The following is a 25,815-nucleotide window of genomic DNA, read 5'->3' as shown; positions in this document are numbered from 1 at the left end:
TCTCCCCTTGTCCCATGAGAAGACCCCTGGTGCCATCTCTGCCCCTGAGCTCCATCCTGTATACCCCTGCCCTTTCCCTGCGGCGCTCCTCACAGGGCACTCGAAGCAGGAAGCCACAGGGTCAGTGGGTGGAGTCCTGGTGAAGTCTCCAGCCATCCTTCCCCCTCACTCTCCCAGGAAAACAAGCTTAAGTTCTCAGCCTTCCTGGAGAAGGAGTACAAGGTAAAGATCAACCCCTCCTCCATGTTCGATGTGCACGTGAAGAGGATCCACGAGTACAAGCGGCAACTGCTCAACTGCCTGCACGTCATCACCCTGTACAACCGTGAGTGCCGGCATCACCTGCATGATGGCACTGCGGGGCCCAAGGCTTACCCTTGCCCGCCAGCTGTGCGCAGACCCTGGGCCTTTGTCATGGTGGGGGCTGTGCGTGTGTAGGCGTGGGCATGTGTGATGTGGCACATTTATTTTAAGCAAAAGCCACGTTTTTCTGTGTGCCCCATGCCAGGCCTCACGTGAGCAGGTGAACAGTTAAACACCCGAAAGGCCTAGGCTGGAGTGCAGTGGCACCATCACGGCTCACTGCAGCCTCGACCTCCCAGGGCCCAGGAAATCCTCCCACCTCAGTCTCCCAAGTGGCTGGGACTACAGGCGCACGCCACTGTGCCCTTGTGTTTTTTGTAGAGACAGGGTTTCACTGTGTTGCCAAGGCTGGTCTCGAACTCCTGGCTTCAAGTGATCTACCCACTTCTGCCTCCCAAAGGGCTGGGGTTATAGGCATGAGCCACTGTACCGGGCCTTCAGTTTTTATTTTAAATTTAGTTATTATCTCTGTGAGACTAATCTTATTTAGAAAGATTATGCTTATTAGAGGCATTTAAAGCATACTTATAAAAATTAAGATAGTATGTGTTAAATTTACATATGTATCTTATATTGTCTGAGAACATTTAATTATGAGAACAAACATGAATCAGAGACCTCCAGAAGTCAATGTGACTATTTGCTAGGTTTACTAGATAATAAAACCTTAAGGAAAAACTAGGTTTCTAAAGTTTTGTAATTTAATAAAGTAGGTATTTTAAAAACCAAAGGAACCACACATCCTCCTTTCCGATACAAAGCTCCTCTTGGAAATACATCTTACTATTCCCAATGAGTAAGCCTCGATGGGGTGGAGGATCTGGGTGCGTTTGAGACACACGCAGTAGGACAGAGGCTGGAGGCCACCCCCACTGAGGACCCCTCTGCTGTGTGGGCACCACGGGAGATGATGCTTCCCAGGGCTGTGGCTTCCTGGCTCCGAGGTGGTGCATGGGAACTTTGCATCACCTTTCTTTGCCCCGCTTTCCTCCTGCAGTTGTGACGCTCTGTGTGTCCCTGGTGGTGACCAGGAGTCCTCCGCTTGCACAGCGCTTGGTCCCATTTGTGAGCGACAGTGAGAGTTGCAGGTCACCCCTCCCTTCCTCCCACTCCGCTGCCCCCACAGTCAGTTGTTGCGTCGTCGTTTAGTGTTGGCTGTCAGGCTTCCCAGACGCTCTGCTTCCGCTTGCTTGTTTCGTTCGCTTTGAACAACCCGCTGTGATTTCCAGCCGTTCACAGGAGGCAGCCAACAGGCTGGTGCTCGCTCCCACTGGTCTTCCCCCTTGCCCCATGTCTGTGTGTGCGTGCATAAATGTATGTGTGTGCATGCGTGTAAACACGTGTGCTTGTGTGTGTGCATGTACGTGTGGACATGCATCTCCTTGCCCCACTGTCAGAGCTCACAGCATCAGTACTCTGCCCTTCCTCCTGTCCCTAGCTCTGTCAGTTTGAGTCTGCAGGTGAGTATGTTCACTGCTCCTCACGGTCCTCCTGCAGAGTGCTGCCCAGCCCTGCCGGCGCTTTGTGCCTAGTTCATGACTGGCTCATGGGAACAACCTTCCCGAATTCTTGCTTGTTCAAAATAGCCTGGACCCTTCACCACGAAGGTTGGTTTGGCTGAAGATGCCAGTCTTGACTCCACTTCCTTCCCCCAGTGCCTTTTGGGGCCCTGCTGGGCACTGTCTGGAGGGTGGATGTATGTGCAGAAGTCTGGTGAGGTCTGAGTTCTCGATCTCATGAGTGACTCACTGTCATTGCCGTGTCTTGGTGTTGGCTGTTAACGCGGCATTTTCGTCAATACTCAGGGTGCTTGTTGAACATGTTGCTGGACTTCAGGGAAGTTGTCTGAAACGTGTGTTTGGTTCTGTTTGGTTTTTTGCTTCTGGGCTGCAGTGTGGCGTGAGGTGGCTTTCTCTAGCCTGCCTCCTTGGTACCTACTTCTCTCAGGACTTGGCTTGTCCTTGTCCTTGGGGTGGCACTGCTCTCTGGAGCGTCTCCCGGCTGCACTTTCCTCCCATGCCCTCTGCTCCTCTCCTGTGCTCTCTGCCTCCCTCCCTGAGGCCTTGCATTCGGCTCCATGTCTTTCCAAGTTGGTGGTCACCAAGGGTATGTGATTCGCGAAGGGGTTCACTCCCCTCCTGTGGCCTGTAGCAGGGCTGGGTGCTGACTTCCACTGCTACGTTAGGGTGAGCTGGATCGCCTGGGGCTATTCGGAATAGGCTTCTCAGCCCTCCAAGGCAGCTCCTCTGCTGGCCCAAGGCCGTGCTTCCCCAGTCTGTGGCACCTCCCTGTGGCTGCGTCTCCGCTGTTTCTCCAGGTCTCGCCTGGGCAGGAGGCTCCCCTGGATGCCAGGACCTGCCTTGTGAGGATGCCCTTGTGGGAGAGGCACTTGCCTGAGCCTGCTGTCCCCTGGGGGCTCCTTGGTGGCCCCCAGGACCGGACCTCTGCCCAGAGTGCCCCTCCCCAGAGGTTAGGATTCCCAGGACCCTGTCCCCTGCCCACTGTGGCCTGGAGTTTGCATGGTTGCCTTCTTTCCTAGTTGTGCTGAAATCATCATCTGTGTGTTTCATTTTTCCTGTTCTCTGCTGATTTCCAGAAGTGACAAGATCCAGCACTAAGGGGCAGCTGTGTTCCTCCTGGAGCCTGGGGCCAGGGGGTACACATCGGCCTGACTCCCTGCTGCCCCCCCGAGGCCTGGCTCGCTGGTGAACACCTGTCCAGGGTGGCCGCTCATCCCCTTTTTGTAGGAACCTCCTGTGAAATCTGCAAACCCATGACCTGGCAAGGACAGCCTGTTTGCTGGGCTGGCAGTGAGCTGGCCGTCATGGCTTGACCCTCCATCCTCTCTGTGAAGAACTTCAGGGGCCCTCACCCCCTGTCCCAGCAAGGCAGAAGGGAGACACAAGGTCTCACCCAGCGCCCCTGCAGGCTGATGGCACCACAGCCACAAGGCTGAGGTTGCCACTTTTTCTTTGTGTCATCCAAACAATGTGTTTAAAACACAATTTAAGGTCAGTGTGGTGGCTCACCCCTGTAATCCCAAGGATTTGGAAGGCTGAGGCCTCACGACTGTTTGATGCCAGGAGTTTGAGACCGGTCTGGGCAAAAAAGCGAGACCCCATCTGTACTAAAAGTGAAAAAATTAGCTGCATGTGGCAACCTGTTGGTGCCTGTAGTCCCATCTACTTGGGAGGCTGAGGAGGGGAGGATCACTCGAGCCCAGGTGTTTGTGGCTGCTTTCAACCCCGATTACACCACTGTACTCCAGCCTGGGTGGCAGAGCTAAACCTTGACTCTTAAAAACAAAAACAACAAAAAAAAACACAAGAGTGGTAGAGCGTGAGGCGCGGTAGCTCACGCCTATAATCCCTGCACTTTGGGAGACCGAGGTGGAAGGATTGCTTGAGCCTGGGAGTTTGAAACCAGCCTGGGCGATATAGAGAGACCCTCAACTCTATAAAAAGTGAAAAAATTAGCTGGGCACAGTGGCATGTGCCTAGGATCCCAGCTACTCAGGAGGCTGAGGTGGGAGGATTGCTTGAGCCTGGAAGGTAGAGACTCCAGCCTGGGCGACAGAGTGCGCCACTGTCTCAAGAAACAAAACCAGACAAAACCCACAAGTGTGCCCTTCATGTACAGGGGCCTCGAACACTGGTGACCAAACCCAAGGAAGCTCCTGTATTGGGCTTTTCTGGAAACTGAGGTGCAGCGTTTCCTCTGAGCCCCTGGGAACAAACAGCATCTTTGCTCGGGTCAGCTGCTGGGTTCGTCACTGGTCCTGGCTGGCCTTCCTCACCAGCTGGGAACCTAAGTGCAGACCTCAGGGTGGCCTCGCCCCCTTGTAAGTGGCAGGTTCCTGGTGGGTGGGCAGTGGGTGGCCAGTGGCCCTGTGCCGCTGCCGCCCGTGTCACTGGGGCTTGAAGCACACTCACGGCGGAGCCTGCCTGTCCTGCCTCAGGGTCGCCCTCTGATGTTGCTGGGCCCCAGCAGAGGCTTGTCCGGCTCCCGGTGCCTTGTGTGAGTCTCTTCTGTGTGTCCTGCAGGAATCAAGAGAGACCCGGCCAAGGCCTTTGTGCCCAGGACTGTTATGATTGGGGGCAAGGTGAGTGACGTCCTCTATAGTCCTCTCTGTGGGGTTTGGTCCAGGGACGGTGGGTGGGCAGCCTGCATGCTTCTCGTGGTGCCACATCCATACTGAGGAGCCGGGTGCCCAGCGGTCACTGGCCCTACTGGTGTGCCTGTCGGGTGGGGACCCTGTAGAGGGTCAGAATGGGATGGAAGCCTCCCTGCCCAGCTCATCGGAGGGGGTCCCCAGCCTAGAGGGCCAGTCCCCAGTGGGCTTGCTGGTGCCCACCTCAGAGGGGGCAGTGTCCTTTCTCTTTGTGCCCATAGGATTGCATGGTGCCCAGTAGGCACAGGGCGCTGTGGCTGCTTCATCACCTGCACATGCCCTGAGCATTGCCTGCTTTCAGTTCACTTTATTTACTATGACACATACTTTCAGAGTCCTAGATGTGCTGTCATCGAGTCCCAGGTCACATCGTCATACTCATCAGCCGTCTGCGGCCAGTGTCCCCACCTCCTGTCGTGTTTCTCTAGTAGCTTGGTCTTTATCCAGAACTGTGGGGCTGCCGTGGGGTGCAGCGTCCTTAGGAGGGTCCTGCTGGAGCAGTGGCCCTAAGTGAGTCTGGACTGTGTGAGGCACCCCAGCTCTTCATGGCAAGGCTGGGGCCTGGGGGTGCTGGGGCCTGTGTGCAGCCTGAAGGATACCCTCTCCCTGCCTTCAGCGAGTGGGAAGCTGGTCAGAGGGGCGGGCACTCCTCAGGGCTCTACCACCTCCTGGCACACCCCATTTGGTCTCTGTCCACTCCTGTCACCTGCTGTTTTTGAAGCAAATTTTGGAATTGCATCATTTTATTTGTCAGTATTTCAGTATGTGAAGTCTATAGAGATACGGAGTTTGAAAAAGTTTTAAATGTTATTGTGAAAATTTTAGGCCGGGCACGGTGTCTCATGCCTGTAATCCCAGCACTTTGGGAGCCGAGGTGGGTGGATTGCATGAGCCCAGGAGTTCCAGACCAGCCTGGGCAATGTGGTGAAACCCCATCTCTACAAAAAAATGCAAAAATTAGCTGGGTGTGGTGGTGCATGTCTGTAGTCCCAGTTACTTGGGAGGATGAGGTAGGAGGATCGATTGTCCTGGGTGATTGAGGCTACAGTGAGCTGTGATTGCACTGCTGCACTCCAGCCTGGACAACAGAGCCAGACCCTGTCTCAGCACAAAAAAAAAAAAAAAAAAAAAAAAAGAAACATCTGAACCTAGAGAAAAGCAGGAAGAACTGTAGCAAAACCGTAAACCTATCCCTCAGACTAGCTGAAGCATTTCCCAGTAAACGGCAGACACTCTAGCTCTTCAGTCTTACGTACGTCAGCATTCCTCTTCATAAAATGCTGTTTTCCACCAGAACCACAATGGGGCTAGACTGAAACATCACCACACAGTAGCACCCACCATCCGTCACACCTAAAGCATTGGACAGGAGTCCTCCGTGTCGTGAAATGTTCACTCGGATACCTCATGGGTCCCTGGCCCAGTCGACTTTGTGAAGTGACAGATATTTCTAAAAGTTGGTCTGAGGGAGGGCCCAGTGAGTTCTCACCTTGGACTTGCCGTGGTGTCTCAGTTCTCTGTAGGTTTCCCCCACGGTCTGTCTGTTACAGACATCGGGTTGTCTGTCCGCCGTAGCCTGGCTCTTTCCGAATGTGTCCCTCTAGCGTGTCCCAGTATGTCCCTAGGGACAGTTCTCTGTTTCCTGACAGTCGGCAGCTCTAGAAATCCTGGTCTCTTTTACGTTGTGATTTCTGAAAACCTGACAACAACCAGAAAACCAGACTTGAGGCAGACACGTTTCTGGATGTGGTCTGAGCGCTCAGCAGAGGCTGAGGCCTTGGGGCCAGCGTGGCCTCCCCAGCTCCTCTACTGACTCTCCCGGCGGCAGGCTCCTGTGGCTCTGGCCTCACCCTCCTACAGACCCCAGGAACCAGGAGTGCCTCCGAGGGCCCGAACAACGCATTGATGCTAAAAACCTTCACCTTCACCCCTCTCCAGGCAGCGCCCGGTTACCACATGGCCAAGCTGATCATCAAGTTGGTCACGTCCATTGGCGACGTCGTCAATCATGACCCAGTTGTGGGTGACAGGTTGAAAGTGATCTTCCTGGAGAACTACCGCGTGTCCTTGGCTGAGAAAGGTAACTCTGGAAGCCTGTGTCAGACAGAAAACTCACCCCTGCCCAGGAACGGGCACTGTACTGGCCCCCAGGCCTTTCGTCCTCAGCCGGTTCAGCTCTGCCTGGACACCCAGGCCTCACCAGCCGGGCTGCAGGCGAGCAGGGAATGGCTTTGGGGAGTGCTCCCTGTGCAGTGTGGAGGACTCAGTGCGTCCCGGGGCACCTTGCACGTCACAGGCAGTATCATCCCCCATCTGGGCACCCTCACTGCCGTGCCTGCCTGGCCTGCCCTCTGTACCCTCCCTCCCCTGCCCTTTCCTCCTGCCCATCAGCCATGCCTTCTGCCCTGGGCCCCTCTGCTGGCAGGACATGCACCAGGCCAGTGGGGATGTGGGCCCACAGCTTCCCCCAACCCCGCTGCCCCTCCTCCGCCCACGTCGTTGCTCCTCACTGCCTGCCTGCTCTTGGGCCCACCACTGTTCTCAGGTGGCAGCACCTGCCTCATCTGTGCTTCCTGAGGGCAGCCTGGGCCAGTCCTGGGGAGACCCTGGCATGCGCTGCCACATGCCCTGGAGCCCATCGGTTCCCACCCCTATGGGCCCTTCTGGGCAGGAAAGTGATTTGCCCACCAGATGGTGAGAGATCTGAGCCTGGCCTTCTCATGCTCCCCTCCTGCCGCCGAGGGCCAAGGGCCCCCCCTAGTTCAGGCCGCCTGGACTTCCCAGGCTGCCATGGTGTAGGTGAGAGGGCTGATCTACTGTTGCCCTGCAAGCTCAGTGGTGGAGGGGGGGGTCCCTGGGCACCGTCCCTGTGCCCTGGCTGCTGCCTTGGTGTCCATATCGCTCCCCCTCTTTAGTGGTGCCTGGCCAGCAAGGTCCCTTGAGGCACTCACGGGCCGGCTTGCCTCTGACTTGGCCAGGAACTCCAGTGGCGTGGCTCTTCCTTCCCTGCTCCTCTGACCGAAGCGTCTTCTCTCCCCCACGCTGCCTGAGGCTTCCCTCATGTGTCTTTGGGGCCAGCTGACTCCTGCTCATCTTTAGAGCAGGCCTTTGGGCGCCTGGTCTGGAGTCTGGTGCTGGCTTCAGGGCCCTGTTCTCCCCAGCACTGTTGCTGTGGCTGGGCTGCAGCCCGAGATGAGGGCAGAGAGCAGGTTGTATAGTCACTGTGTGCAGTCACAGCGTGCCTGGGAGCAGTGACCAGTCCCGAGGGACAGGCACAGAGAAAGCGCAGGGCTGTGGCATCTGGCAGCTGCTGGTACCCACGAGGTCGCTGCCCCTCAGCCTCTCCAGCTCTCTGGCTCTATGCAATTCTACATTTCTCCTGAAAGGATCCAGGGAGCTGCTGGGGCTGATCAAGGTCGCAGGGATCCAGGGAGTGACGTCAGCGAGCCAGGACTGGCTCCTTGGCTAGGCCTGGTTTTGGGAAGGTTTTGGTGCAGAGATCCTTTGCCACCTGGGGGGGGCTCCTCAGGAGCCTCCATCTTGGACCCTCTGCCGCAAGGCTGCCCCAGTCATGAAGGGGAGCCCTGCAGAGGCGGGTAGCCGTGTCCAGCCTGGTCCCCTGTGGGAGCGGGAGCGGGAGCGGGAGCGGGGGCTGGAGCGCCGCCACCACATTGGTCCCTCCATGCCCCAGCCCTGGGTGGATGGGCCGGCTCGTCCTGCAGTGAGCCTTGTGGCTGAGGACATTGGGGTCCTGTTCCTGTGCTCCCTTCCACAGTGATCCCGGCCGCTGATCTGTCGCAGCAGATCTCCACTGCAGGCACCGAGGCCTCGGGCACAGGCAACATGAAGTTCATGCTCAATGGGGCCCTCACCATCGGCACCATGGACGGCGCCAACGTGGAGATGGCCGAGGAGGCTGGGGCCGAGAACCTCTTCATCTTCGGCCTGCGGGTGGAGGATGTTGAGGCCCTGGACCGGAAAGGGTGCGAGCCCCCTCCTGTGCCCCTGGGCACCTGGCAGCGTGAGGATGGAGAATGAAGGGTGTTGGGCTGGGGGTATTGGCTGGACCGGGCTCTTGGAGCCAGGCCACGGTGTGCCAGGGTCAGTGCCGCCCAAGGCTGTGTGCCTGCCTGCAGGGGTGACCATTCTCTCCAGGTGCACGGAGTGGACGGGGTCCGGGCTCTGGGCGAGGCCACGGGGATGCTGGGCTGCTGCTGTCTTGGCTCTGAGGCTGAATCCGTGGGGTCCAAACCAGGGGCTCCTCCTCCAGGAAAGGCCTTTTCCCCCTGGGGAAGGTCTCCTAGAGGGACGCCCCCTGGGGCACAGGCTGGACGCAGCCCCACACAAATGGGCTGGGGCTGGGCGGGATCTCCACTGCTGGGGCGCTCTGCCGGAGCACTCTGCTGTCTGGGGCTTGCCTGCTGTTGAGGTTCCCTAGTCTAATTGTAACTGTTACAAATAGTTTAAAAATAGTATTTTGGAAACATTTTAAATGTGCCCGCAGGGAGCGGGGGCAGCCGGGGATCCTGAAGACAGTACCCAGAGCTTCATCCACTTTCTCCCCGCACCCCTCCGTTGGCTGCACTGAGCTCGGAGCACTGGTCCTCCTGCAGCCCACACTCCATTGCGACTCCACCAGGCTCTGTTACTGTCTTTCCCATCCCAGGATCCCATCAGGGCACTCAGCTGTGTGTGGCCATCAGGTCTCCCCAGTGCCATTTGGTCTGTGACAGATTCTCAGTCTTTCCTTGTTCTTCACGTCCTGGACGTTCATGAGGAATCCGGCACGGGCCTGATTCCAAGCGATAATTACAAATAAAAGGCAGTGTTGCCTGATTGTCTTGAAGTGCTGGGGAGCCCGTGAGGCCTCAGGTGCAGTCAGGTGAAACCGCACATGCCATCTGAAGTCAGAGCTGGCCTTACCGGCCCGAGCACACAGGCCTATGCACCCTTTCTGCACCCTCACACAGCTTCTCCCGCCTGGGCCCCGTCCTGGGATGTCCATGTCTGCCCATCCTTCCCTCACCCACTTAGCTCTGCCTTGTCCTGTCTGGTCTTGCTTGCGTTTTTCCTTTTCCATCTTTGAGGTCCCCACCAAGGGTGCTCCACTTCACTTCCTGCCACCCTGGCAGTCTGTTTTTCAAAAGCTCTGCCCAGGATTTCACAGTGAGCCAAGTTCTGAGTGGCCCTCTCCACTAGGAATGTGGCATGAGCCAGTATATCCTAGCAGATCTGCTAGTGATGACATTTCTTTAACAGTCAAAGGAGCAGATGGGATTGGCTTTAGGCTGACTTCACATCTCTGCTCGAGTGGCTCCCTGCTCAAGGGCCTCATAGCCACCCATGGCCACTGGCTGCTGCCCTGGACCATGCAGGCTTTGAGCTCCCAGGGCCATCCTGGGGTAGGGGCTGTGCCAGGCACCAACGTGGCTTGTCCCTCAAGGTGGCCTACCTGGGGTGCTGGCTGCTGACTCCTGGCCCATTGCCTCGCAGGTACAATGCCAGGGAGTACTACGACCGCCTGCCTGAGCTGAAGCAGGCTGTGGACCAGATCAGCAGTGGCTTTTTTTCTCCCAAGGAGCCAGACTGCTTCAAGGATGTCGTGAACATGCTGATGCATCATGACAGGTGGGACTGACTGCGCCCTGGTTGGCCGGCTGGGAGGGAGGGAGGGAGGGGTCCTCTTTGTGGGTTGGATATTGCACCTTGTTTGGAGAGCGAAACTCATGCTTTCAGGATGTCTCCACTGTGCCTATGAGACCTTACTGGGCAGAGCCTTAGACTCCAGCTGGGAGTTTGCGATGGCCTGTGGCAATGCCAGGGGGCCCTGAGCAGTGAGAGACAGCAGCAGAGTCCAGGCGCCAGGCCTTGTGGACCAATGTGCTGAGCAGGAGGGGGTGTCATCTGGTGGTTGGAAGTCCCAGGGGCAGCCATGTCCCAGCAGGCCAGTAGGGGGAGCATGGGCCCAGAACTCCCTGGGGTGGGGTAGGGGGCACACAAGGGCTGCGGAACCCAGACAGGTGTCAGTGCCAGTGATAGGCAGTGGTGAAAATGGATTTCACTTGCAACGATGAAACATTATAAAGTTAGTGTTTTATTTCGGTGAAGTTAGCACATGATATGGTTTATCTAGAGTTACAGACTTTGTAAGGTTTGCAGCACAGGGCAGTTCTTTACCCTGCTGGCAAAAGTTGAATCTGGCGAGGGCTGGGAATTCACCTGTCCTCCACTTTCAGCTGCCTTTGGGTTAGTTTTGTCTGCTGCTCTTTAATGACTGTGTCACCTATTGGCTTCAGTCACACCGGCTCTGATCACATGCTGGGATCTGGGCTGGAACCTGGGTCCTGCTGAGGTCTGTGATAAAGGAAGTGCTTTTAAAATTGTGAACTCTGCATTTCGTGAAGTGTGCTTCTGACTCGATAGTGAACAGAAATGCATTTGTAGAGTCATAAATCTGGCATTTTTGTTCAGCACATCAGGAACTGCAAGTCAGTATTTCCTGTGTAGGCAAATCCCAGTCAGACTTGAGATAAGATGGCAAATGGAGATGCCGTTGCCCAGCAAGTGCCCCCTGCCCCGAGGAGATGCCATGGGCTCTCCACTGTCTGCCCAGGAGGCCTCTCCCATGTGCAGCTCTAACTGCCCTGTGTGTGGAAGATGCACTTTAAATGCCAGTTTATTTGAAGGAGTGTTGGGTTGAAATAAGGTTTTCCTGAAATACCGTCCCAGGACATAAGTCCTTCCTCACAGAGAAGCCCCGTGGCCAAATGGGCCCGGTGCAGCCTGGCTCTGACCAGCTGCATGGGCCCCTTCGCTCCAGGCAGGACCAGGTGGATGGTGCCTGGCCTCCTGCCCCGGGACTCTCCCCTCTGGACAGTGTGGGCAGGGCTCCCTGCTGCCCTGGCCCAGCCTCCTTTCTCCCATTCCAGGTTCAAGGTGTTTGCAGACTATGAAGCCTATGTGCAGTGCCAGGCACAGGTGGACCAGCTGTACCGGGTGAGGCTCCTGGGCCCAGAGGCTGGGGGAGCAGCTGGATGGGTCCGTGTAGACGTGTTGGGTCGGATTGTTTATTTCCCAAGCTGAGTAGGTTGTTGGCCGAGGCCAGAGGGGTTTGTGTTTCTGATTTGTCATCAGTCGGCTGTGGATGCCTTGAGGGAAGCTGTCACTGTCACTCCCTCCCTTGAAAAAACAGCTCCTAATGGCCAAGAAAAGAACGTGGGGCCTGGAAACTGAGTGCCAGGCAGGACCCTGGGAGGGACCTTCTCTTCCCTTAGTCAGGGCTGGCCTCGAGGAAAGCCTGGCCTGGTGCAAGCTGCTGCTTGCGGCAGCTGTGAGGCTCCCTGGTGGAAGGAGAGTGCTTGGCCATGTCCGCTGGCACTGGATCTGCCTGGGCAGGTTTATTTTTTTTTTTTGGAGACAGAGTCTTGCTCTATCACCCAGGCTGGAGTGCAGTGGTGCGATCTCGGCTCACTGCAAACTCCGCCTCCAAGGTTCACGCCTTTCTCCTGCCTCAGCCTCCTGAGTAGCTGGGACTACAGGCGCCCGCCACCGCACCCGGCTAATTTTTTGTATTTTTTAGTAGAGATGGGGTTTCACCGTGTTAGCCAGGATGGTCTCGATCTCCTGACCTTGTGATCCGCCCGCCTCGGCCTCCAAAGTGCTGGGATTGCGTGAGCCACTGCACCCGGCCCCTGCCTGGGCAGTTCTTACCTGGTGCTATCCCTATCGTCATCTTGGGGGCCATGCCCTAGCAGGAATTTTCAAGGCTGGGACCTTCTCTCCAGCTCCTTGCTTCCTGTATCTAGGTATGTGGTAGCTTTCCTGGTCCGTGGGGTCCCCTTTTCAACAAACAATTGATTGTAACGTCCTCCTCTTCCAGTGGACAGCCCCAAGGCTCAGAGCTCATTTGGAAACAGTCCTAAAGTTCTGGAATCCCATGCTCTTAGCAGCCCCTAGCCCTGTGACGCCAGAGACTAATTTCATCTTCTTCCCTGCAGAACCCCAAGGGGTGGACCAAGAAGGTCATCAGGAATATCGCCTGCTCGGGCAAGTTCTCCAGTGACCGGACTATCACGGAGTATGCGCGGGAGATCTGGGGCGTGGAGCCCTCCGACCTGCAGATCCCGCCCCCCAACATTCCCCGGGACTAGGCGCACCCTGCCTTGGCGGGACCAGCGGGCTTTTGTTTTCTTGCTGACTTTGCACCTCCTTTTTTCCCCAAGCACTTTGCCAGCCGCTGGTGGTCCCTGCTTTTCTGAGTACCATGTTTCCAGGAGGGGCCATGGAGGTCAGGGTGGTTTTGAGAGAGCAGGGCAAAGGAGGAATGTGCTAGAAGTGCTCCTGGTTTCTTGTAAAGGAAGCCAGAGTTGACGGTACAAAGGGGAGGTTTGTACAGAGTCGACAGTACCAGAGTGGGAGGCAGGTGAAGTCGCCTGCTGGGCTCCCCTAGAACTTTGCACGCATCTTGCTATGTATTAGCTGATGTCTTTAGTGTTGAGCCTCTGGATTCTGGGGTCTGGGCCAGTGACTGTAGTGAAGCCTGGGGACGTATTACTGCAGCATCTGGGCTGCCAGCCACAGGGAAGGGCCAAGCCCCATGTAGCCCCAGTCACCCTGCCCGGCTCTGCCTCCTGGCCATGCTGGGAGGGGTTGGATCCTCCAGGTATTGCCTTCACAGCCCCCTGCCCTCTGTCCTGGCTCTGCACCTGGTATATGGGTCATGGACCCAGATGGGTCATGGACCCAGATGGGGCTTCCCTTTGTAGCCATCCTGGGCATTGTGTGGGTGCTTGGAACTCGGGATGACCGAGGGGTACATTGGAGTGGGTGCTTGTGTCTGCCGTCTCAGAGGTCTTGGTCAAGATGAAGTTGGCTGATGCAGCTTAGCTTGGTTTTGCTTATTCAAAAGAGAAAATAACTACACATGGAAATGAAACTAGTCTTGTTTCAGCAACTGAAAATTGTACTTGGTCACTTTTGTGCTTGGGGAGGCCCATTTTCTGCCTGGCTGGGGGCAGGTCTGTGCCCTCCCTCTGCCTCCCGCTGTGTCCTAATGTGCATTTCCTGTTGTACACACAAGAGCCAGGCTCCATTCTCCCTCCCTTTCCACCAGTGCCACAGCCTCGTCTGGAAGAAGGACTAGTGGTCCCAGAAGAACCCGTTTCTGCTCTGCGTAGACAGCAGGCCTGGCACTGGGAAGTGGGGGTGAGCCCTTCACAGCTTTGCCCCTCCCCAAGGCTGCCAGCCTGCCTCCCATGCCCAAGCGAGAGAGCAGGGACAGGCTACTGTCCTTCCCTGTGGAACTGCTGAGAAATCTAGCACCTTGCATGCTGGATCTGGGCTGCAGGGAGGCTCTTTTTCACCCTGGCCTCCAGTGCCCACCAGGAGGATCTGCGTGCGGTGCACAGCCCACCAGAGCACTACAGCCTTTTATTGAGTGGGGCAAGTGCTGGGCCGTGGTCGTGCCCTGATAGCATCTGTCCCAGGCAGTGGCTGTGTGGAGGAGGCCATACTCCCTGAGCTGGTCACTGGGGCCACCACCCTGACCACCACTGTGCCCCTCATTGTTACTGACTTGTGAGATAAACTGATTAAACCTTTGTGGCTGTGGTTGGCTGATGTGGGGTCTGTGTTTCACCAACTGCAGGTGGTATTGTGAGGCTGTGGGAAGCAGACAACACAGGCCTGAGGCCCAGGGTGGTGCCAGTGCAGTGATGAGACCTGCAAGTGGGCTGCAGGTCCCCCCTCTGAAACTAGAGCTGGGCCTGAATTATACCCCATCATTCTGGGATTGAGGGCAGAAAAGTTTGCATCTCCACAAGGTGTGGGACCTGGGGCCATGTGTACCTGAACAGCTAGCTTTTTTTTTTTTTGAGATGGAGTTTTGCTTTTGTTGCCCAGGCTGGAGTGCAATGGCACGGTCTTGGCTCACTGCAACCTCCACCTCCTGGGTTCAAGCAATTCTCCTGCCTCAGCCTCCTGAGTAGCTGGGATTTCAGGCACCCACCACCACACCTGGCTGATTTTTTGTATTTTTAGTTTCGCCATGTTTGCCAGGCTGGTCTCAAACTCCTGACCTTAGGTGATCCACCCACCTCAGCCTCCCGAAGTGCTGGGATTACAGTTGTGAACCACTGTTCCTGGCCAAGCTAGCTATTTTCTTAAAATCCTATCAAATCCAGCCATTACTAAACATGCTATCTGGGGATAAGAAACACTGGCCTTTCTGGTGTGACTTGTGCTGGTCCCTTTGCACCTGCAGCTTTTGTCTCCCACTCCTGGCCCTGGGGACCAAAACATCCCCCCTCAATTATATAGTTGCAGATGAAGAAATCGGGAGAAACGAGCCTAGGGCTCAGTGCTACCCTGAAGACCCAAAAACTGGGATGCCGGAGTGCCGTGGGTGTCCTTGGCCTGAGACCTGCTTGTGCAGGGCTTGGTGCTGCCAGGTTGTCCTCGTCCCCACACCCACCATGCACCTGGGTGGGCGGCACCAAGATGGTGCCCTGGGAGTCTGCCTCCCCAGGTCTGTGGGTTTCTCTCCCAGGGATTAGTTGCTTGGACAACGGAGCTCAGCAGCCCTGGGTAGGGCACTTGGATGTAATGAGCTGACAGGTGATGATGGCGGAGCAGCTGCCACACAGTGCACCTATCTCACTCTGATCTGCATCTGTCAGTTTTGCAAAAAACACTAGTAGCTTGGCTGAGTGCAATGGCTCATGCCTGTAATCCCAGCACTTTGACAGACCAAGGCAGGAGGATTGCTCAGGAGTTCGAGACCAGCCTGGGCAACATGGCAAAACCCCATCTTTACAAAACATACAAGAATTAGCTGGGCATGGTGGCATGTGCCTGTAGTCCCACCTACTTGGGAGGCTGAGGTGGGAGAACTGCTTGAGCCCAGGAGGTGGAAGTTGCTGTGAGCTATGATTGTGCCACTGCACTCCAGCCTGTGCAACACAGTGAGACTGTCTCAAAAAACAACACCCACTAGGAGCCTGTATTTTTAGTTTATATCTTGCCTCAGTCCCCCAGCCAAGGATCCAAAGTAGCTTACATGGACAAAAAAATGAGGAAAAGACGAAGGCTAGCCCAGGTAGAGCAGGTCGCCTCTGCTTCGTGGTCAGGAGCCACAATACGGGACAAGGCCAGGAGAGCAGCCTCGGGCTCTATGCTGGAGTCCACCTGTGTCCTAAAGAAGGGGCTGCCTGGCTCCCCTAGGGGTTCCTATAGCCTCGCAGAGACAGTCTGGGACGCCACGTGGGTTCCCGGCTCAAATGGCTGTGCAGGGAGATCCCAACCCAGGGGCACGTGGTGTCTGCGGGGCCATGGGTGGGCAGAACAGAAATGACATCCTAATTAGAGACGGGGAGCCAGGACATACCCTGGCCAGGAAGGGGGCCAGCGTTTTCATGACTGACCTCCGGAGGAATGTCTACTCAGCTGCTCCCCTGTGTAGGAAAAGTGTTCTCTGGATTTGAGAGCCACTGTAAGTAGCTCAGGGTACCCCAGCGAAGAGGGAGTGCAACCGCAAGGACCTCTGGGCTCCCTGCCAGCCCACAGCTGCTGATGCTCGGCCTGCAACTTGGAGAAAGGGGTGGGCAGGTGAACAAAACTTCCTACTCCTGACAAATTTCTGAGCTGCTGGAAATGGAAATTTCATAGCCTGACGCTGAGTCATGGAGTGGCTCCAAAGCGGCTAGAGGCTGAGCTCTGAGCCTGGCTGGGGCTGTGGGCGGCTCTGGGGCTTTGAGAGTGTGCGGGGCAGCAGGCAACATTGACCCTTCTCGCGCTGCAGAGACACAAAAGTACCACCACCACAATTTTATTCTTAAATAAAGCTCAGTCTAAGGCCAGGTTAGGCGTACAGGTGGGTGAAAGGGGAGGAAGTGCAGATCCTGGGCACCTCCACTGTGGGTGAGTGGGCCAGCCCAGAGGAGGCAGGGCAGCCGACGAAGGCAAGCAGGTACACAGGGCAAGAGGGGACGATGGAACCACTGGAGTCATTCTGCGTGTGCTGGGAAGGGGCAGAAAGAACCTGGACCCCACGTTCTTTGTGGGTGGTGTCGGAAAGCTCAGCATGGTCCTGAGCCCTAAGAGTCCCCTGCCCGGCCTCCCCCTGCCCAGCTCAGTGCAGCATCAACCAGGCAGTGATGGCTGCCTGCTGTCAATAAATCTCCCAACAAGATCTCAGGTTGCGTAGCGGCAAGGAGAGCCACGTGCCTGCCACCCACGCTTTCTACACACAGCCACGCTCAGGCCTCTGGGCACTGCAGGCCTGCAGGGTCCTCCCCACCTGGCATCTGAGTCCTCTCCTGGTGCAAGTTGGGCTCCTGAGCATTGCAGGTGCTGGCCCCCCGGGGCTCCAGGATGCTGGGCTGCTGACTGGAGGAAAATGGGAGGAGGGCAGAGGTCTTCATGCTTCCTTCCCCCAGCCAGGCTCAGTGCTGGTGCTCAGGCTCCGACTTCCCCAGGAATTCCCTAGACCACAGGACAATCAGGAGCCAATCATTTGAGCTCAGATTTGAGCAAAGATCCTTCTCCACAGTCCTCACATTGCTATCTAAGGAAGCAGAGGCTGTGCAGAGAGGAGGCAGCCAAGAGCCCTGTGAGGACTCGCTGTAGCCCAGAGCAGCATTCAGTGAGTTGGGCAGGGCACAAGCAGCACGGTGCCAAAGCCCAACACACAGGCACGGACACAAGGCCTCTGATTCTTGACCCTCAACTTCAGAGCTATTCTCTGGTCTAAATTTTCTATAATCTTCCTTTTATAAGGGGGAAAATTATAACCACAAAGCAAACCCATACTCTTTGAGCCCACTGTCCCCTCAGCAACCCAGGTCCCTGTGCCCGGGAATGGCAAACCGCTAAAGGGACACAGCTTTGCCTCTGGCACTTCCAAAGGCGGCTGGAGAAAAGCAGAAGTTTGCAGTAGAATTACCCGTAGGATATACAGCACCGGGAGGCAATTCAGGCCACCAATTTCAGTCCCCTTCTGGGAGAAACTGGCACCTTGACCTACTTTTTGGAGCCGACTGGCACGACACAACAAAAAACCCTATCACCATTAGCAGCAGCCCCTCCATGGATCCAGTGCTCAGGATCGAAGTACCACATGCCCTCTTGGGCTCGGAAGCCTTGTCCCATGCACAGGGAGGGTTAGCATCTTGCCCAAGGCCACACCAGCCAGGCGGTGGGGTGGAGCCTGTGTCCTCTGACGGGCAGGTAGGCGAGTCTGGGCAGCAACCTGCATAGGGCCCAGGGCAGTCCAGAGAAGGCTGGGGGTTGGTCCGTTCCACACGCTGCCCTTGTCACTACTGTCAAGGCCTCACCCTCAGGCCCAGGTAGGTACTCATGGCTCTCTGGGCTGGCGCCCATGTCCTGCCAGTGCAGGGCAGTCCAGGAGCACAGCGTCCCTTCAAGAAGCAGCTGGGAACCAACAGGCTTTTGAGGAGCTGGCCCAGGGGCAGCATGTACATCTGAGAGGTGTGTGGAAGAGATCCGAGGTCTGCGAGCATCTGGGGTGTCTGTGTCTGTGTGCTCTCAAATGTGTGGCCACCTGTGAGCGTGTGTGCCCCTCTGTGTGGGTCTGTACATCCTGTACAACAGGGAGGCGGCTTACCCTGCATGATCATGGGAACAGTCCTGGAGGGGGAGAGAGGCACTCTCTCACACCCCTCTGCCAAGGAAATGGAAGGTTCCCAAATCACTGTGACTCTTGGCCCCACTGAGGCCCCCCCGCGAGCAACTTCAGCAGCTGCCACCGGTTGCATGCTTAGATGTGAGCCACTGCTGCCCAGACGAAGCGCCTGGGTGGGAAGAGAATGTCTCACCTCAGTATCCGTGGCAGCTCAGGGCTCTTGTAAATGTATTTGTGCCTGTAGCCAAGGTCTGAATGAAAGGGCACAAACTGAACTTTGAAGTCTCGGAAGCTTCGAGCTGGTGCGGCGATGCTATAGAGCTGGGGAGAGAAAGGGGTCAGAGACTGAGGCAGTGGCCTGGCATGGGGGTCCCAGCCTGAGGAACATCAGCTTGGCAGCCTCCCCTTCAATAGAAACCAGTCCAGAGTCCCACATACACTGCTTGTTGCCACAGCCAGTCACAACCAGGAGGCCCAGGGGTGGGCTGGCAGGAGCCAGGCCCCAGGCTTGGCTCCTTGGCACACACACCACTCAAGATACTGTCCTCACACCTTCCAGACTGCCCTTCCTCTGGGGAGTGGCTAGGTGGATGGGCCAGACCAGGTGCCTGGGAGGCTCTGATGGCAGGGATGGCACAGTCTTCAGGAGCTGGGACAAAGGGTATGTGCCTCAGGCTTAGCTAAGATGGGCTTGATATGCCCATCTCAGCCCCCTCCCTCCCATGTCGGCAAGGGTGGGTGGGCCTGAGCTATACGCTGCTGGGCGGCTCTGCATCCTGCCCCTACCCTGTATGGCTCTGTCATCTGTGTGCCTTATGGAGCCTCACTGCATGGGGGCTGTCAGAGCAGGAAGTGCTCCCAGCCCTGGGCTGAATCCATGGACGAGGCCTGCACGCACCCAACTAGTTTACCCTGCCCTGCCATTACCAAGACCCAGGCTGCGTTCTCTTACCCTACTCTGAGCCACAAATCCAATCCAACTTGCTGACAGTCAAAGCAAATTCAGCAAAAGCAAACACTGAGGCCCCACAGACAACATGGTCTGGTTCTGACATCAGTGCAATTCCAAAGGCAAGGAAACAGGCTATAAGTTTCTGTATCAATTTTGACTGACCCCTGCAATGGGCTTGGGAGATCCTCATCAAGGGGTTCTTTGCCTTCAGCCCATAACTGATGAGCCCTTCCAGCCAAGTGCCAGGTTGGCCTGGGCTCTGATAACACAGGCAGCCTGCCCTGAGAACCCCCGTGTGAGGACTGGGAACTGCCTGGGCTCTGATAACACAGGCAGCCTGCCCTGAGAACCCCTGTGTGAGGACTGGGAACTATCTGCTTATTTTTCATAGTTCTTCTTGGAGACAGCATCAGTGGGCCTCTGCCCAACCTTGACACCAGACCTCCCATGTCCTTCCGAAGCAGCCTGGAGGTGACACAGGGAGGATGAGGTGGCCTCCTGAGCCTGACGTGGCTGGTGCACGGCCCATGATGCAGCATGCAGGGGCTGCCTTCCCATCTGCCCGCTCCCAGCCTGGCTCACCCACACTGGCTGAGTGTGCAAGATGCCAGCTACACCAGAGGCAGAGGCCAGGACCCACCTTTCTGCCAAGCTGGAAGGGCACCACCGGGTCGTCCTCAGCGTGCAGGATGAGTAGGGGACAGGAGATGTGCTTCACACTGTGGGAAGGAAAAGGGGCTAGGCCAAGACCAGGGAAAGGACAGAGTTGCCCAGACCCTCTGTCCGTGGCAGGGATCTGGGTTCACGGTGTGTTTCACGGAACCGTCCGATTTCTGCTGGATTTCTTTTTACTAGACAACCGAAAGTTAACTCTTCATTGTCTCTATGAACATCTATTCCAGCTAGATGACAGGTGTCAATCACAGCTATATAACTGGCCCCGGGAATGTCTTCTGAAAATTGAAAATGATTATTTTTCCACCAGATATATTCTTTAAAAGTCACAAAACAATATTTTTAAGCTGAATAATTCAGGTGGGCCAAGAAACTTAGTGTAAATGAATGTTACTAGGAATCTGCTGGTAAAAAAAGTCAATGTCCTCTAATTTACCTTTGTGTAAGTGACATTTATGGTCACTCCAACTCTGAACATTTAGAAGTGATTTAGGATTTTCAGTAGGTTTGATAGATCCAAATCCTTCAGCAAACCACATAATAGAAGCATGGGCTACCAGGACCGGCGGAGCCTGGGCTGTCCTGTGTGGCCCTCACTAAGGTGGCACCTGACCCAAGTCTCCTTTATCCCCAACAGGGCTGTGGGCTCCGTGAGGGCAGCGCTGGCGCGCTCCTGGCACCTGGAGCAGGACCTGGTTGGGAGCCCCCCCTCTGTCTCTGCTGGCAGGAGGCACACACTCTTGCTTCCCAGTAAGGCTTTTCTGATGTGCGAAAATGATGAGGCTCTGGTCAGAGCCTCCCTCTGACCAGAGGCTGTGAAGGAAGCGGCAGTACTTGGGATTTCCTGGAACACGGCCCACCTGAGCTCAGGAAAGCCCCTCCTGCCCTCAGAGCGTGCCCCTGACTTCCAGTGAGCTGAGGATGGGGGTCTCACCCAGGGTCAAACTTGCTTTGTTTTATTTTTTTTGAGACAAGTCTTGCTTTTTCGCCAGGCTGGATGGAGTGCAGTGGTGCAATCTCAGCTCACTGCAACCTCTGCCTCCTGCTTCGGCCTCCCGAGTAGCTGGGACTACAGGTGTGCAACACCAGGCCCGGCTAATTGTTTTGTATTTTAGTAGAGACAGGGATTCACCATATTGGCCGGGATGGTCTCAAACTCCTGACCTCGTGATCTGCCTGCCTCAGCCTCCCAAAATGTTGGGATTACCGTGGTGAGCCACCACACCCAGCTGAAACCTTGTTTTTTAAGAAGGAATCCAGTTCATTCAGATAATTCTTTTTCTTTTCTTTTTCTTTTTTTTTTTTTTTGAGACGGAGTTTAGCTCTTGTTGCCCAGGCTGGAGTGCAATGGCATGATCTTGGCTCACAGCAACCTCTGCCTCCTGGGTTCGAGCGATTCTCCTGCCTCAGCCTCCCAAGTAGCCGAGATTACAGGCATGCGCCACCACGCCCAACTAATTTTGTATTTTCAGTTGAGGTGGGGTTCACCATGTTAGGGTGATCTCGAACTGCTGACCTCAGGTGATCCACCCGTGTCAGCCTCTCAAAGTGCTGGGATTATAGGCGTGAGCCACCACGCCCCCCGGATAATTCTTTTTCAAGTTCCAGAACAGTAATATTTACAAACAAGCACGGTTTGTTGCTTAATATATTTGCTCAACTTTTAATTTGTTCTATTTTTATTTTTAGAACCAAAACATACTTGAGGGGAAAAAATACTCCACTTTTTTTTCATATTCTGTTTCAAATTAAATTAAATATTTATAAGGTGTTTTACTTTCCCTCTTTTTTTTTGAGACAGAGTCTCGCTCTGTGGCCCAGGCTGAAGTGCAGTGGCGCCATCTTGGCTCACTGCAAACTCCGGCCTTCCAGGTTCAAGTGATTCTCCTGCCTCAGCCTCCTGATTAGCTGGGACTACAGGCGCAAGACACCACACCCGGCTAATTTTTGTATTTTTAGTAGAGACAGGGTTTCACTGTGTTAGCCAGGATGGTCTCACCACCCACCTCAGCCTCCCAAAGTGCTGGAATTACAGGCGTGAGCCACCGCGCCCAGCCTACTTTCCCTCTTTTTTAAAGAAATCAAAATCCATGATATAAAAATGTCACAAAGACAATGTCAGTGCAATCTGAAAAAGGTTTAAAAAAAGAACCCTTAATTAGAATAGTTAACTTCTGGTTTATCTAATATATTTTTAACAATAAACTTTGTAATATTTTTCTATAACCAAACACAAATCAAATGGCTGAGGCAAAGTCATTTTCTGAGTAAGTTAGTATCAGTCGGGCACAGTGGCTCATGCCTGTAATCCCAGCACTTTGGGAGGCCAAGGCGGGGAGATCACCTGAGATCAGGAGTTCGAGATCAGCCTGGCCAACATGGTGAAACCCTGTCTCTACAAAAATACAAAAAATTAGTGGGGCATGATGGTGGGTGCCTGTAATCCCAGCTACTCGGGAGGGAGAATCACTTGAATCTGGGAGGCAGAGATTGCAGTGAGCCGAGATCACGCCATTGCACTACAGTCTGGGTGACACAGCAAGACTCTGTCAAGAAAGAAAAGAAAGAAAAGGAAGGAAGGAAGGAAGGAAAGGAAGGGATGGAAGGAAGGAAGGGAGGGAGGGAGGGAGGGAGGGAGGGAAGAAGACAGGGAGAGGGAGCGGGAGAGAAAGAGGGAAAGAAAAGAAAGACCAACCAGTTAATATCACTGTTTTAATATGTGTTTTGGCTGTCACAAACCATTTTGAAATAAAACAACTATATGGGGCTGGGCGCGGTGGCTCACACCTGTAATCCCAGCACTGTGGGAGGCCGAGACGGGTGGATCACCAGGTCAGGAGATCGAGACCGTCCTGGCAAACACCATGAAACCCTGTCTCTACTAAAAATACAAAAAAAAAATTAGCCGGGCGTGGTGGTGGGTGCCTGTAGTCCCAGTTTCTCGGGAGGCTGAGGCAGGAGAATGGCGTGAACCTGGGAGGCGGCAGAGCTTGCAGTGAGCGGATTGCGCCACTGCACTCCAGCCTGGGCGACAGAGTGAGACTCTGTCTCAAAAACAAACAAAAAAAACCTATATGGACAAAAACTATATATTATTTTAATACTGCTTTACTTCTGTGATCTTTTCAGATTTCTTATTTCTTTCTCTGTCAGCCAGGCTGGAGTACAGTGGTGCAATCACGGTTCTCTGCAGCCTTGACCTCCCCAGACTCAGGTGATCCTCCTAACTCAGCCTCCCATGTAGCTGGGACCACAGGTACACGACGCCACCATACCTGGCCAATTTTTGGATTTTTTGTAGAGACAGGGTCCTGTTATTTTGCCCAGGCTGGTCTCAAACTCCTAGGCTCAAGCAATCTGCCTTCCTCAGCTTCCCAAAGTGCTGGGATTACAGGTGTGAACCACGGTCCCTGGCAGGCTTTCCCTTTTTAAACCTGTTTGCTAGAGAACGACCCTAAATACTCTGAATTCCATCCTATTTGATTACTGTGACTAAAGAGGCTCATCCAGGGGTTCTCAGAGTTTTTCTAAATAGGAAAATTAGTTCCTATCCCATAGTACTCACTTTTCGTCATTTGCAAATTTAATTCCACTGCTTGTAATAGGATCAAGGAAGAACCAGTCAAACCCAGGGAAGTATCGATATATCTGGAGACAAGATGGAAACCATTTTCAGAAGCGCTGGTTAAGATATCCAGTTAAAGATCAAGGGTGCAGACAGTTTAAGTTCAGGAATCTACAAGGCATTGCCCATAACTACCCTATCTAAAGGAGCAGGGGTGACATTGCCAAGGGGCCACCAGAGCTGTGCCCTGGCACCTTCTGCCCTGGCCGTGTCCTGGCTTTGCTGCTAGGGACAGAAGAATCACCTGCCAGGCCCCACAGACTGGCATGGCAGGGGCTGCCCTGCAAATGGTGTTCCCGCACCTCCCAGCCAGGCCGGAATCCAGCCCAGAAACCAGTCTTCCCACAGACACCAGGGCTGCCACCCCTGAGAAAATGGGGTCTATGGACAGTTTCCTCACACAATTTAAGAAAAGCAGCACCAAAAAGTAAGATAAGATAAAAGGCTCTTCTGGTCGGTAACAGAACAGCATGAGGCCAGGATGGGCTGACACAGGCCCAAGAATCCATGGCCAGTGGGGAGCACGGAGATCACAAACCAGAGTGAGAAGGAGGGGAAAATAACTGGCTAGGTTTTAAGAAAAGGTCCAAGGTTCCATTCCCAGCTGGGGAGGGCACAGGTTGGGTGGGGCCTGGCTTACCCAGAATTCCCACTGGGGTTCACCCAGGCGTTTCCCCAAGATAAACTGGGAGGCCAGGCTCCCTGGTCCACAGAGTTCAGCCCCCCAACCACTGTCCTCATACACAGAGAGGGGGGGCACCCCCAGCTCCACTCCTGAGTGGGAAGGCAGGGGTGTCAATACAACGCAGTCAATGACACCATGTGGACCCGGCCTCTACTGGGTCTCGCTGCCCTCACATGACCCAACTATGGCCTGTCATTTCACCTGGCTGCAGGTTATAAACTTCTCAGGCAGTTCTGTGGCCAAAACTAGTATTAATTTTTAATGAAATCTGTATTCATTAGCATATTTAAGTAATTTTTAATAATCATAACCTATCCTATTATTTCTATAATTATCTTAATAATGAGTTATTTCTATAATTATCTTAATAATGAGAAGTCAATTTTTAATAAAATATGTACTTGCCACTGAAAATGGATGGCTCTTAGCTTCTTCACGGATATTAGTGAACGGAGATTCCAATATAAGGGCATCTGGAGGCGTCTCTAGATAAACAAACAGGGAACTGAGAGGTGGGCAGGAAGCCAGCGACATACACGTGGCCTGTGGGGCTCTGAGGGGCCCCCAGAAAGCACAGGGAGACCACAGTGCCTCCCCCTAGGCATCCACCTTGGCAGGCCTCAGATAGCTCCAGGGGTGCCCGCGGCGGGCCGGAGATGGCTCTGGTCACTCCTAAAAAGCAGACTTGCTGATGCGGCCTCTCTGGGGCCAGGCCTGTGTGAGGCTCCCCAGCTCCTCAGGTGTATCATGGGAAGGGCGGCCTGGTCAGCCCCAGGCCCCCCAGAATGCCCAGCTCGTGCTGCTCCGTGAGGATGCTGAGCACTTGCAGCAGGGCTGGGACTGGGGAGCACCCTGAATGCTCACGGCCACGGATGGGGCCCAACAAGGCACTCACCTCGCTCACAGAGACGCCGCACCAGATTTGTTGCCACACTAGGAAAAAAGAAGAACAGCGTAGTTGAGTTATGATAAAATTGTCTGAGATGATACGGGCCTTATGCTGGAAAGTGCTCAGAGGAGCCACGGGGTCTGTGAAGCTACTGGAGTTGGAGGACAGAGTGGGGGAAATGGAGATCCCTCTAGCACTGGGGGTGACCTGACTGCCCTACCACAGCTGACCCCTACAATGAGGGTTGTACCCACAGCCAGTCTCCTTGTCCCCAAGGTGTGTCCTGCTGCCTCTCACTGCCCATGCCTTCCCATTGGCAGGGCTGCCCGTCGGCTGGGGGTGGCCAGCATCTGCCTGCACCTCTCCTGGAGCCCACCACACCCAGGGCCTCTCGCCATCCCAGGACCACACCTGGCGGACCATGCAGACGGCCAAAAGGATGGCCAGTGCCCCCCAACCCACTCCTCTCCTGGACGCTTCCCAGCCTGCAAGAGGCCATTCAGGCACTGGGAGAAAGGGCTGCCCCGAAGGGAAAGGCAGCAGAAAGGGAATGGCAGTGAAAGTCTGGGGACTGGGGCTGAGAGCAACGGTTCCCGCAGAGACTGTGGACAGCAGAGATGACTCCGGCTGCCCACAAAGGGCGTGTGGAAGTACCTCCTGTCCTGGCCTATGTGAGAAGCAAACCACCCACTGTGCCCTCCCCCAGCTCTGAAGACGCTTCTTCCTCAGGGCCAAGTCCCCCTGCGGAGACGCCTCGACCTCCACGGCCTATGCCTGTCCTGAACCACTTTCTGGACAAGGAGCTCAAATCCTTTG

General features: G+C 55.1%; 2 protein-coding genes across 8 annotated transcripts in view; one reads left to right on the top strand and one right to left on the bottom strand.

Moving 5' to 3' along the window:
- Window positions 1-12,922, top strand: part of PYGB (glycogen phosphorylase B) — a 57,624-nt gene extending 44,702 nt beyond the window's left edge. Inside the window, 7 exon segments of the mRNA NM_001266864.1 lie at window positions 178-325; window positions 4,407-4,465; window positions 6,473-6,614; window positions 8,310-8,517; window positions 10,028-10,162; window positions 11,464-11,530; window positions 12,532-12,922. Of these exon segments, the coding sequence (NP_001253793.1) occupies window positions 178-325; window positions 4,407-4,465; window positions 6,473-6,614; window positions 8,310-8,517; window positions 10,028-10,162; window positions 11,464-11,530; window positions 12,532-12,684 (912 nt within the window). The 3' untranslated portion in view covers window positions 12,685-12,922.
- Window positions 10,608-25,815, bottom strand: part of ABHD12 (abhydrolase domain containing 12, lysophospholipase) — an 88,104-nt gene continuing 72,896 nt past the window's right edge. For 3 of the 7 annotated variants that reach the window (XM_077948424.1, XM_028827293.2, XM_028827292.2), the window contains exons 8-13: window positions 25,006-25,043; window positions 24,516-24,595; window positions 23,366-23,448; window positions 19,766-19,844; window positions 18,367-18,494; window positions 16,343-17,780 (exon numbers count right to left, since the gene is read on the bottom strand). In XM_077948424.1, the coding sequence (XP_077804550.1) occupies window positions 17,693-17,780; window positions 18,367-18,494; window positions 19,766-19,844; window positions 23,366-23,448; window positions 24,516-24,595; window positions 25,006-25,043 (496 nt within the window). In that variant the 3' untranslated portion in view covers window positions 16,343-17,692. 7 annotated transcript variants of the gene reach the window in all.

The sequence above is a fragment of the Macaca mulatta genome, chromosome 10 (genome assembly GCF_049350105.2).
Source record: "Macaca mulatta isolate MMU2019108-1 chromosome 10, T2T-MMU8v2.0, whole genome shotgun sequence".
In the NCBI taxonomy this organism is placed as follows: domain Eukaryota; kingdom Metazoa; phylum Chordata; class Mammalia; order Primates; family Cercopithecidae; genus Macaca; species Macaca mulatta.
The sequence above is the reverse complement of the archived record's forward strand: the minus strand, read 5'-3'. Positions and strand labels throughout refer to the sequence as shown.